Source organism: Elephas maximus, chromosome 27 (assembly GCF_024166365.1).
Source record: "Elephas maximus indicus isolate mEleMax1 chromosome 27, mEleMax1 primary haplotype, whole genome shotgun sequence".
Taxonomy (NCBI): Eukaryota; Metazoa; Chordata; class Mammalia; order Proboscidea; family Elephantidae; genus Elephas; species Elephas maximus.
In genome coordinates this window covers 16,148,641-16,162,460 of record NC_064845.1, presented here as the reverse complement: position 1 = coordinate 16,162,460, position 13,820 = coordinate 16,148,641, and the positions used below count along the sequence as shown (strand labels likewise).

Genomic DNA, 13,820 nt, shown 5'->3' with positions numbered 1-13,820 from the left:
TGAGGCCAGTTGGAAGTCATCACCACGTGGTCAATCTGTACAAGTGGGAGAGAACCTTTGACTCCTCCCTAGCGGTTCTTCTGCAAGATGCCCAGGTGCAAACACTGAGCACATTGGGCCTCCATGGGCCTTCTGTTGGGAGACAAGTCTCTCAGCAAAGTCGCAGAATGCCAGAGTCAGAAGAGACCTGACAAGTCTTCCCTTCAGGGGCTGTCACGCTGTCCCATGAAATCCATGCCGTGGGGCCACCTGTTTCAACTGATATAAGCAGGTCGGGCCATGCTGTGGGGGGCATTTGCCACAGAGCCAAGGCTGACCAGCTGAGCTCAGTAGAGAGGAGGGACAAAACGGTGCTGTCACCAGGAGCTGTCTCTTGAGATCCTGGGACTCTGCCATTGGTTTGACAGGATACTGTGCCTCTTATAGCAAATTGTCCTCTACACCAGTGTGAGCTAAACTTGTGAACGTGACCCACATCCACAGGAACAAATAACATTTATATTGTGACCTGATGCCCACACTATTGAAACAGAAATTTGTGATTTAATACCCTTAGTGTGTGTGATGACAATCCACCAATAGGTCACCGTTTACCAGTGGGTCACGACCACAGTTGTAGCCCATTTAGCTCAATGTTGGTGCGACACCATTGTCAAAGAATGTCACAGCAGCCAAGGCCAGACAGATTTGGGCAGTAAAGATACAATGAACGACAAATCCTATATGATCTCTCTGGTAGAAAATAAGCAATTATACAGAAACTAAAGTTTATTAATGGTTAGCACGGGCGAGGGGGGAGAGAACTTACGCTTAGAGGGCATTATGTTCACGGTGGGGGAATGGTCTGGAAAAGTATATGAAGATACGTGTACAACTTGAAGAATGTAATGTCACTGAGTTGTACACGTAGAGACTGTTGAGATAGCATATCTTTTGTTATGTATATTTTCACCACAATAAAATAGATGCAATTAAAAAAAAAAAGGTTGTTTACTTATATTCCATTTTACTGTATTCTTCAAATGACAAATTTGTAGAAATGAGAACCAGATTAGTAGGTTGCCAGGGATTAGGGAGAGAGGAAAGGGGAAGGTGGCCGTGGCACTTAAAGGGGGGCATGAAGGTTGTTTGTGATGGAACTGTTTTGTATCTTAACTGGCCACGTCAAGCTACACATGCGGTAAAATTGCAGCTAAAAACACGTACTTGCTGAACGCATGTAAAACTGGTGAAATCTGGAAAAGGTCCATGAATCGTGTCACTGTCAGTTTTCTATGATACTGTACTGTAGTTAGGCACAACGTTATCATGGGGCCACCAGGAGTTAGGGGCCAACTTGATGACAGCAGCAACGACAACATCCCAGGGTTACCAGTGGGAGAAACTGGGCAAAGGTTATGTGGGATCACCCCATATTATTTCTTGCAACTACATGTAAATCTACGGTTATCTCAAAACTAAAAATTAAAAAAGAAAGCATCCAGGCTGAGTAAAAGAACAGGGACTTTTGGATCAACAAAACTGTTCAAATCCTTGCTCCACCACTTACAAACCGTGGGACTTTGAGCAAGTCCTTTACCACTGTGCCTGCATTTCTTCATTTTTTAAATGGGTGCAGTAATTCTCCTTTCCTCATTGAGTTGTTTTGAGGATTAACTGAGTAGTCAGTCAACATCTAATAGGTTTTTTAGTATCATTATTACAAGCTACTCATCATTTACATTGGATCATAAAAATATTTTATCTTTTCACCCAGCACTTAAGAGGATAGGCACCCTGACTTGTCTGGAGAAATTTTAGCATTACTAGATATCCTCTTTCATTAACTTCTGCTCATGTCTTTATTTCCCAACGTATGATGGAGGGGTCTTTTACGTGGTAGATTCTGATTTTGCATTATGGTCATAATATCCGTTCTTTGAAATACGTTGAGCTTTCTTTGTGGCTTAGCATGTGGTTAATTTTTATAAATGTTAATGTGCCTGGAAAGAATATTAATTGCTGAGTGTAAATTTTTGTCTTCATTCCGTACCTTGATTTTGTTAATTTGGTTGTTCATGTCTTCAGTATCCTCAGTGATTTTTCGTCTGGTTGATCTGTCAGTTACTGACAGATGTGAGTAGAAATCTCCCTAAGAGATTATGGATTTGTCAGTTTTTCCTTATAATTCTGCCAATTTTTCTTTATGTATTTTCACCTATGTTACTGGTTTCAACAGATTCAGAATTTTTATATTTTCCTGATGAATTGTTCATTTTGTCATCATTCAAGGGCCCTCTTTACCCCTTACGATGCTTTCACCTTAGAGATAACATTGCATCTAATAGGAATATAGTCACTGAGCTTCCTGTTAGTTGGTGTTTGCATAGCATATAAGCCCAGGATTTCACATTCTCCAGGGATCCATTTTTCTGCCCACATCCAGAGCCCAAGCTTCCTCTGGCAACTTGCCTTACTCTCTCTCCCATAAGGAATATCTTTTCAAGGCTACCCATTAACTGAAAGTCCTAGCAGTTCAAGTACCCTAACTTATGCAAGGGCTCCCAGTTCCAACCCTTTAGTACATACAGCCCTAAGGCTTTGTTTTCTTTCTCCCTAAGGGTGTTAAAACGGAAGCCTTCATTTTATTAAGACTGACTGCCATCCTCCGTTCCTTCTTCCCCAGACTTCATCCTGGGCAGCTGTATTGTCAGCTCGTGTGCTTATTGTAATGTTTGGTTTTCAGTTCTGTCCTGTGAGGATTCTCCTTGCAAATTCAGCTATGCATTTTAAAGAATGTTGGTTGTTTTCTTCACCATTGTTAGGTGTTCAGGATGTCCCTGTGTAGAGAAGGGGTGTCAGGTCATCTGGTCTGGCATGTTACTAGAAAGGCAGTTCTTATTAGAAGTTCTATTCTAGCCTGTGAATGGTGCCGTATTGCTCAAGAACTATGGAAGACTATGGATCTGTCTTTTCTGAGACTTGACATCCTATAAATTAAATCTCATGTGGATGCTGGATACCCTGGTGGGGTGGCAACACCTACAGAGATCTGCCACTTGTGTATTTCTTGGTTCTCAGCCATTTTGAACTTTGGATACCAGAAGACTGGTCTGTAGAACACTAAGAATTTTACATATTTGAACTTAAAATTTGACAAAGTTTATAGACATGATATTAATAAATAGCATTAAAATCTTATTACTAGACCAGAAGAAGTGGATGGTGCCCAGCTGCCATTACTGAACATCTTGACCAAAGATTGCATAGAAGAATCCTGATCAAAAGGGGGAAAATGCAGAACAGAATTTCAAATCCTCTAGGACACTAGCCTTTCTGGAGCCATGAAGGGTGGCAGACCCCTGAAACTATTGCCCTGAGATAATCTGTAAACCTTAAACCAAAAACAGCTCCTGAAGTCATCTTAAAACTGAGCAGTAGTTTAGCTTAACTAGTAAAAAGGGTCTGCCTTGAGCATTATGCTTTTTTAAGAACTGTCTATATGAAATCAAATTGACAACAGCAACTCGAAAGATTAGATAGGAACCTTAGAGGGCAGTGAGTTTATGTTAATGAGGAAGGAAAAAGTCCGAAAAGGAGGGTGAGAATGTTGCGCAACTTGAAAAATGTAATCAGTGTCCCTGAATTGTACATATAGAAACTGTTGAATTGGTGTATGTTCTGCTATGTACATTCTCAGCAAGAACAACAAAGTAAATAAAATTTAGGGGAAAAAATCTTGTTACTTATATAAGAGTCTTATAAAAAGGTTATCAGTGTTACAAAACTGATTGGACTTAAGTTTTCAACTAAAGTTCTTTAAAAATATTACAACCACTTCAAAATAATATATAAGCAGAGTGATGATCTAGCTATCATAAGAAAAAGGTAGACCGCACTAATATTACATTTAAAATACAGAACTTAAAGAGGAAAAGCTTTGCAAATTATAACTGATACCGTTTTTCTAGGTGTGTTATTTATAGAAAAAAAAAATACACACGTCCTATTTCGTGTTTTTAAACCATTATGTAGAATATTTATTGTCTTTTTATTAGCATTCCCATGCTTTTTAGTTTTTGGATTTTATAAGTATACAAAATCCTTAAAACAACTGGAATCCAACAGACGTTTCCTTTGGGATTTTTATTTTCTTAATTCCAGGTCTTTACTTTGAACTTTTTCCATAGATCAGAGTTAGTTTTTCTCTCAACAAACATTCCTCTTATTCCATCATGAGTGAATTCGGCTTCCCGGAACTCTTCATCAGGAGCGGATTATCATGTTTTTACTGTTGGGGGTTTAGTTCTCTGTGCCCAGAGTAAGTTCTTAATATAATGATTTTTGTGTATTGATTTTTCTCATGTGCCTAAGGAAGAATTTTTAAGTATGTTTCAATCAGTGACTCTTGGATTATTCATGTGATAATAGGTGTGTTTATTTATAAGACCTTTACATTTTCCTCTAGGTTACCTTCCGAACAAGGATCTATCACTGTAATATTAATAGCCAAGGCGTCATCTGTCTGGACATCCTAAAAGACAACTGGAGTCCGGCCCTAACCATTTCTAAAGTTCTCCTCTCCATCTGCTCACTTCTTACAGATTGCAACCCTGGTAAGAGACTAAATCCAGTATTGAATTGGAGCTTTTCAAGACTTAAATGTCAGACCTTCGTAAATCGTTTACTGCTAAATAAATATCTACTGCTGTTATTACTAATTTTAAATTTCCGTAGTATGTCACCTGCTTGCTTTTAAATTGGCTGTTCTCCTTAGTCTTTTTAAGACCTATTATTTGCCAAGAAGGAAAAAGCATACTATGATATAAGTTAGTGGAAAATCATTTTAGATGAGAAAGTACATTTGAAGAATGCATTAAATTCTGCCAAATAATAATAAAAATTCAAATTGAATAGCTTAATCTTTAATTAGATGCCTACCAGAAGATGTTAATTTGAGAAATGTAAGCTATTAAATTCTGATAGCAGCCAGGCAGCACCACACAGACGTGACCTCTTTGGCATCTTAACAACCTTGTATCCTGACAAGCTGTTAGAACAAAAAAACTGAATTGGTCTTGAACTAGGAAATATCCAAAAGTACACAAGGAAATACTCCTGCTCGGAAAAACTAAAGAGCATTGATGCCCAGACCTGTGTGGCTTGCTGGAGCACTTAAAGCTGAACGTTCTCATTTCCTGTGTGTTTCTGATATGTGATTGTGTCAGTGACCAAGTTCTTTTGAATAAAAGACAAACCAATTGCTGATTTTTTACATGTTTGGATTTATTTTAGAAAATACAAAAATCCAAAGGTAGCCATAGGGTTTTCATTGATGTTCTCAATGGAACATTCTTTGAGTGTTTAATCATCTTATTTGTTCATAAGATTCCATCTTCCATGTTTAGGAATAAACTCTATTTACTAGATCAGTGAAATTTTGGAGAAAAGAGAGAAATAACAATGGAACTGAGGTCGTTCTTAGGCTCCCAGTTGGTTTATAAAACAAAGAAATTGTATTTTTTTTCTACTTTTGCAGTTTGGTTATTTTTTCGTAATAAAAACTTTAAAATGAAGACAGGTACAGAATTTAACAAAATTGTGATATATTTAAAATACGTGTAACAGATTAATGCTTTGAACGCCAAAAAGGAGATAAGATATAATTGTGCAAAATTTGTTATAAAATGTTTTAAAAATTAATTCATACTTTACCCCAGGTAGTGAGTGAGGTTCAGTAATTCTGTACTAACTTAAAGTTGAATGATAAATACTTTGTTCTCTTGATCTCGTTATTCCTGTTTAAATCCCATTTGTCTCCATGACTGTGTATAACCTCATTTGTAAGTAATGTCACAAAAAAGGCATTTTCCCCCCTTTGGTGCTCCTGGAACTGTTACAAGCGTCTGCCTCACCCCTACACCCAAAAAAGTACTTCTGGGGTTTTGCTGAAATGTGAGGGTGGTGAGGGTGTTTTTTTTTTTTTAAAAAAAGAGAAAATTTTATTTTGAGAGATAAGTCCCTTATTCAGGAAACTTTTGAGACCTTAGAATTTTTGAGGCACTTTTGAGCACTAGATGAATAATAAGTCTCCTCTCTTGTGCACAGAATAAGGTGTTACCCCATGACAGAGAGAAAACTCAGTGCTGGCCTTACTCCAGTGGTACCCAGGCCAGCCTGCTTGGCCCCCCATGGATCAGCTCCTATGTGAGAGTCTGCCCTCTGCACAGGTGTCTTGCTTAGAGGAATAGATGCATTCCAGCAGAGCCTTCTCTCAGCCACCAAAAATACCTCTGTACAGTAAATCAGAGCTTTCTTTTGCCGTGTTTCAGAAAATTACAGGTGCATTCTGTAAAAGAATTTCACCCCAAGCTAAACCACAATCACCTATAAGAAATAGATTTAATAACGCTGTTCAGTAGTTGCAGGAAGCCTAGAGATGATAATCCCCCTAAGTTTCACCAACTGGAGACAACCTGTTTGACATAAGACTAGAATGTCATTTGTAAAATGCATGCTAACGAACTGTTCATATTTTAATACATGTAAAAAGGCTTCCTAATTGGCACGTCATTTACATGTATGCTGACACTTGTGGAGCCTTAGAAAGAGTTACCTTAAGTCAAAACATTCATCCTTTTGTTTAATGGACTTATTTATTTCATACTGTTACCTAGCAAACTATCAATACCTATGTTCTTTTTTTTTGCCCTAGATTTAAGTTAAATTTCTATCTAACCTCTCTTCATATTATCACAAATATAATTTTGATAGGATTTGAATAAGATTTTCCTGTACTGAATCTGTAAAGCTGTTCTAGCGCCAGAACACTTTGTCAGCTCAAAAGTAGGCATTACAAACAGTACCAGCTCTTTCTATGAAGCCAGCATAACCGTGATACCTAAACCAGGAAGGACATAGCAAAAAATGAAAATTATAGACCAATATCCCTTATGAATATAGATGCAAAACTTTCAACAAAATTCTAGCTAACAGACTTCAGCAACATATCAAAAAAATCATACACCGTTATTAAGTGGGATTCATACCGACTTACAAGGGTGGTTCAACATTAGAAAACCAGTCCATGTAATCTACCACGTAACTAAAGGAAAAGAACATATGATTGTATCAGTTGCTGCAGAAAAGACATTCAATAAAATTCAACACCCTTTGCTGATAAAAACACTCAGCAAATAGGGACAGAAGGGACATTTTTCAACATAATTAAGGGCATATATGCAAAACCAACAGCTAGCATTATACTCAACAGAGAAAGGCTGAGAGCCTTCCCTATGAGAATGGGAACAAAAGAAGGATGCCCATTATCACCACTCTTATTCAGCATTGTACCGGACATCCTAGCTAGAGCAGTGAGACAAGAAAGAGAAATAAAACATATCCATATTGGAAAGAAAGAAGTAAAACTGTCTCTATTTGGAGATAACATGATCCTATACATAGAAGACCCTAAAGATTCTGTAAGAAAGCTGCTTGAACTAATAGAAGAATTTAGTGACAACGTTGCAGGATACAAGATCAACGCACAAAAATCAGTTAGAGTCCTCTACACTAACAAAGACTACTCCAAAAAAGAAAACAATACCATTTACAGTAGCTCCAAATCAATAAAATACCTAGGAATTAACCTAACCAGGGACATAAAAGACTTAAAAAACCCAAAAGAGACTTATACAATGAAAATTATAAAACACTACAGTAAGAAACTAAAAGGAACCTACAAAAGTGGAAAGAAGTCTCATGATCCTGGATTGGAAGACTTAATATAGTGAAAATAAAGCAGCCTACAGATTCAGGGCAATCCCAATAAATAGCCCAGTAGCATTCTTTACTAAAATGGAAAAACTATTGACCAACTTCCTATGGAAAGGAAGGAAACCGGAATACCCAAAGCAGCATTGAAGAGAAAGAACGAAGCAGGAGGTTTCATATTCTCCAATATCAAAACATACCATACAGCCACTGTAATCAAAACAGCCTGGTATATTGGTTCAGTGGAAGATAAGTGGTAGACCAGTGGAATAGAACTGAGAACCCAGAATTAAACCAGCTGCCAATTTTCAACAAGGAGTCAAAGTCCATTCAGTGGGACAGAAACAGTCTCTTTAAAAAATGGTGCTGGCAAAACTGTATGTCCACTTGCAGGAAAATACATCAGGACCCATACCTCACACCATATGCAAAAACTAACTCAAAATGGATGAAAGACCTAAATGTTAGATCTAAAACTACAAAATTCTTGGAAGACATGGGACCTCATAAAAATTAAAAACTTACGCTCATCAAAAGACTTTATTAAAAGAGTAAATAGACAACCTACAGACTGGGAAAAAATCTTCAGAAACGTTTTATCCAGTAAGAGTCTAATCTCTCAAGTCTATAGAAAACTGCAACAACTCAACAACAAAAAGACAAACAACCCAGTCACAAAATGGGCAAAGAACATGAACAGAACCTTCACCAAAGAGGACATCCACGCAGCCAAAAATATATGAAAAAATGTTCATGATCAGCAGCCATTAAAAAAAGAGGTGCAAATCAAAACTACCGTGAGATACCATCTTACCCTGGCTAAAATAACACTTATTTAAAAAAAAAATTTTTAAAAATGTTGGTGAGGTTGTGAGGAGATTGGAACCCTTATCCATTGCTAGTGGGACTGTAAAATGGTATAACCACTATGGAAAACAGTATGACTCTTTCTCAGAAAACTAAAGGTATAGCTAGTATATGATCCAGCAGTCCCACTCCTAGGTGTATACTCTAACCAAACCAAACTAGACCCATTGCTGTCAAGCCAATTCTGACTCATAGCAACCCTATAGGACAGAGTAGAATTGCCCCATAGGGTTTCCAAGGAGCGCCTGGTGAATTCAAACTGCCAACCTTTTGTTTAGCAGCCATAGCTCTTAACCACTACACCACCAGGGTTTCTAGGAAATATACTCTAGAAAAAAAATTCTAGAGACGTAGAAATAATGACACAGACAGACATATGCACGCCTGTGTTCATTGCTACTTTATTCACAATAGCAAATAAATGGTAACATCCAACGTGTCCATCAACGGAAGAATGACTAAGCAAACTTTGGTACATACATGCAATGGAATACTACACAACCACAAAGAACAATGATGAGCCTGCAAAACATTATAATATGAATGGACCTGGAGGACATAATGCTTAGTGAAATAAGTTAAGCATATAAGGACAAATATTGTACGATCCCTCTTTTATAAGACAATAAGAATAGATGAATATAAACCAGTGTTCATTGGTGTTTACCAGGGGTAGGGAAAGGACGCTTTATACAGTAGAGACTAGTTACATTTGATGATGGGAGAGGTGTCACCAGGTGCGGATATAGTGAGCATAGCACAACCAAAATAATAAGTGTTTGAGCACTTATGGATGGGTATAGGCAAATTGGAATACAGGTAGGTACAGATACACACAAAGGTGAGGACAGATAGAAGTATCTATAGGTACATGGGAAGCCCTGGTGGCATAGTGCTTAAGTGGTACCGCTGCTAACCAAAGGGTTGGCAGTTCAGATCCACCAGGCAGTCCTTGGAAACTCTATGGGGCAGTTCTATTCTGTCCTGTAGGGTCACTATGAGTCAGAATCGACTCGATGGCAATGGCAACAGTATAGGTATGTGTAAATACAAATATGTGGGCACGGGTGTTCGTTGAACACACAAATACAGATAACTCCTCAGACGTAACCAAACACCTTCCAACACTGATTTTCTGGCTTTGAAGGCTTAGAACCATAGTCTCGTGGGGCAGCTCAGTCAGTTGGCATAAAGTAGTTCATAAAATCATGATCTGCATCCTAGTTAAGCGAGTAGCACCTGGAGTCTTAAAAGCTTGCAAGCAGCCGTCTAAGACACAACTATGGGTGTCGACTTACCAGGAACAAAACAGTGAGAAGGTAACCAAAAGCACAGAGAAGAAACAAGCCTACGAGAACTACAAGCTCATAAACCCTGAGACCAGAAAGAACTAGATGATGCCTGGCTACCACCACTGACCGTTCTGACTGGGGCCACATAGCTCGTCACGGATAGAATGAGAGACAGATATGGAGCAGAACTCAAATTCATGTTAAAAAATAATAATGAAAAGCCAGACAAACTGGAACAGTAGAGAACAGAGGACTCCCTGAGACACTCTTTAAACTAGAACCGACCCTATCCCCAGAGATCACCTTTTAGTGAAATAGCAGAGGGGCACACATAATAAAGGATATTACCTGTAAAATCAGCCCCCTACTTAAAAACTGTCCATATGAGACCAAAAGATCGACAATTTCTCAGAAGAAAAAATGAGAAGATAAGGGGGCGGGGAAACTAGAGTACTGGAAAGGGAACAGCACAAAGAAAATGAACACATAAGTTACTGATGGTAGATTTTGTGTGGGATGGTGGTGGTGCCATGTTGTTTAAGTAGCAGCAAAAGCTGACCCCTACTTCTACATGATGTCCTAAGAGACAGCAGGACTCTGATGGAGGTGGCACATGGATGCCAGGAAACAGGGCATCCCAGCCTTGGGAAACAGTGACACTCCCTTACTGTGGTATAGAGAGACTAAGAAAAGAAGGGGAGTAATGGAACCACTTGCTTTCAAATAGACCACGTTTAAAAAAAAAAAGCCTTGCATAATGATAAAGATTTAACCAACCTAAAAATGCCTTCTCACCATTTTCCCTTTATTCCACCCCTTGCTGTGTTATTTCCTCCCTGTCATCTGCCTTCAGACCATAGCCTGCCTCGTGGCCAGCCTGGACCAGCAGGGGCTGTGTCGTGTCCATGAGCAACCATCAGGTCTTTGTCCGCCATTCTTCACACAGACAACCGCGCAGGCCAGGTCAAATGAAAATGCCCTCAGCATACGTACAAACATCAACACTCAGGATGGATGAGCTCCCCCCGTCCTCTGACTGATACTTCCAAATAAAAATCAAGTATCGGTGACCCCCAGTCTTAGATGTATGCAGATCTTTATTACAACAACAAACAGAGCTAAGAATGGCAACTAATTAACCCTCAGCCTTACACGGTGATTAAGTTGAGGGTGTGCACAGCTGCAGCCTCACTGGCAAGAGCTTTATTCTTCTCAAATGGACTGAGCAAATGAAAAGAGGAATTTGTTCCCAGTGGCTCCTGTCACTCGCAGGGTAATCTACGGAAGGAAGGCCGGGAGAGGTTCCTTCCTCACTTGCCCATCACAGCCCTTTGTCTCACATCACTTAAAGCCCATTTGCCTTTTGAACAACTAATACAGTCCTTATCCAAAAGCTGTCTCAGATACCTTAGCTTTGAAGCTTTGTTATTAATTGCTTGTCTTTGGCCTGGTTGTGATTAGATAGTAAATTGTGTTAATGGATGTTAGAAGTTTATAATTACCCCGAGACTGTGCCCCCCGGACACTCTTTTAACTCAGAACTGAAGCCACTCCCGAAGTTCACCCTTCAGCCAGAGATTAGACAGGTCTTTATGCAAACAGTAACACACGTGAGGAATGTGCTTCTTAGTTCAGTCATGTATGTGAGACCAAAAGGGCAACACCTGCCCCCAAAAGCAGTGACAAGAAGGCAGGAAGAGACAGGAAAAATGGACAGATGGAAATGGGGAATTGAGATGTGGCAGGGGAGAGTGCTGACACATCACGGGGATGGCACCCAATGTCACAAAACCATTTCTGTATAAATTGTTGAATGAGAAACTAATGTGCCCTGTAAAGTTTGACCCAAAGCACAATTGAAAAAAAAAAAGTTTATAATTAATAGTGACTGATGGGGTGGGGGCCATTACGTAGGATTATTTCAGTGCAGGTATTTTTGTATAGATTATTTATACTAAGTTAGTGAGCTATTAGATTAATGGAAGGTACAATATAGCACTTTAAAACCCTTTTGTGGCTCGTGGTACATACAGCAACCACTTACTTTTTCTGCCTGTGGGTTTCATTGCGAGGTTGTTGTACCATTTGCCAGTACGTGCTGCCCGCAGGCAAGGAAAGCCCTATATAACAGTTTCAAATGAGAAAATGGGCGGGTGCCACAAATTCCTGTTTTTATAGGGTATTGTATGAGGTGGTGCCGAATCATTGAATTCTTGGTAGGAAGCCACGAATTTTGAAAATTTTTATTTGGTACATTTTTATGTACCTCTTAGACCCTGGGGGTAGAATTCGGGGTGTGGAGAGGTATGCATATGCACCTCTGGATTCTGAGGGTATGATTTGTGGGATGAGGCATAAAGCAAAAACTGTATTACCTACCAAAAATCCAAACACATTCAGTGATTCAGCGTGCCCTCCATTCCTGAAAACACATAGTATCAACAAAAAATTAAAAGGAAAAAAATAATTGGGTCTTGAAAGGATTCCAGTGCTTAAACCACAGCAGTGTGAACCTTAGCCCTATATATCCCGTTCTGCACTAGGTACTTGAGAACCGGTGGAGAACCATTTCTTTTCGTATGATTCAGGTAAAGCCATAAAACTGATAAGCCTACCTGTTGTCAAAGCAAACTATCTTAACAAGAATGCAAAAAAAAAAAAAAATTGTGTTTCTGGAACAGCCAGTGCAGCTGGACTATGTAGACGTTAGGTTTCTACTGAGTCCTACAATTTTTTTTTTTTTTTAAGTGAGACACTTTTAAGGTAGAAATACATGGCACGACATATTGCTAACTTCAGGCTATTTTCTTATTCGTGAAGAATTGGCTTCTCTTCTAGACTGTTACATGCTGAATTCTAACAGTCATTCTAATCACTATTTCCAAGTATGGATATAGATAGACTATAATTTACAGCCATTTAATTCTCTGATACCTTATACACAAAGATACAAAAAGCTCTAGCTGTATGTACTTTATGCCTTGCCCCCTGTTAATAAGTCAACATTAAATAGCTGCTGTTAATCTACCTAGTATTTTTAATACGAGGAGTGTCAGTAAAGACCAAAAAACCATAAAGAGCTTGAGGTTCTAGCTCAGTAGTCTCTGTAGACTCGTAGGACACTACCCGTTCTCACCCTTACGGGCCTCCGTAGGCTTACCCAGATCAATTTGGAAATAGCTGTCCACGCTGTGGAGGTTCTGAAAAAATTGAAGATTCATTGAAAGGGATGAATAAAAGCAGAGAATACACATCATTAAAGAGAGGAGCAGTTTTGTTTTGTAAATTAAAGAAGTTTCACAGGGTGATTCTACCATCATAAATTTGGTTTGAAGACAAAAACAAACAGAAAAGAGCAATTCTGAGATACTCACCTTGACCTATGTGTATATATTTATAAATTTGGGCTATAAGTGCTATTGAAGGGATTAATTCTGTACCAATTCTGTAAAAATAAACTGTTTTCTTATAAGAGATAGTGGTGTATAATAATGCAAACAAAAAGATCCAGTTTTATGTAGCACTTTATTAAATGGCACATCTTTCAAAGAAGGATTTTCTAGGAAACCCAGACTGCTCCATAGGTTTAGATCATGGATTGTCATATAGTGAAACAGGGAAAAAGGGTTCCTTTTTGAGCCAGAGTTGCCAGAAAAGGGCTTGTGCCTTCAGTATGTTGGTGAGACATGCATCCATGACAAAGGATTTCTCCAGTTATTTTTGTTAATAGTTCCCGTGTATGGGACAAGTGACTGGAAAATAAATATATAAAAGTCGCAGACACTGCCAGGTGTTTTCCAGGGTTTAGTTATATGACTGTTTCAAATCTGGGAATAGATGTGAAAGGTAACAATTTGAATGAAAGGTGTGGTACCCAGGACAAATGGGTCATGTTGACCACGTAGCTCT

At 38.8% G+C, this 13,820-nt stretch overlaps 1 protein-coding gene across 1 annotated transcript in view; it reads left to right on the top strand.

The window, feature by feature from the left end:
• LOC126068478 (ubiquitin-conjugating enzyme E2 E2) overlaps positions 1 to 13,820 on the top strand; it is a 351,907-nt gene that overhangs the window by 300,498 nt on the left and 37,589 nt on the right. Inside the window, exon 5 of the mRNA XM_049871039.1 lies at positions 4,448 to 4,595. Within this exon, the coding sequence (XP_049726996.1) occupies positions 4,448 to 4,595 (148 nt within the window). The remainder of the gene's footprint in view (positions 1 to 4,447; positions 4,596 to 13,820) is intronic.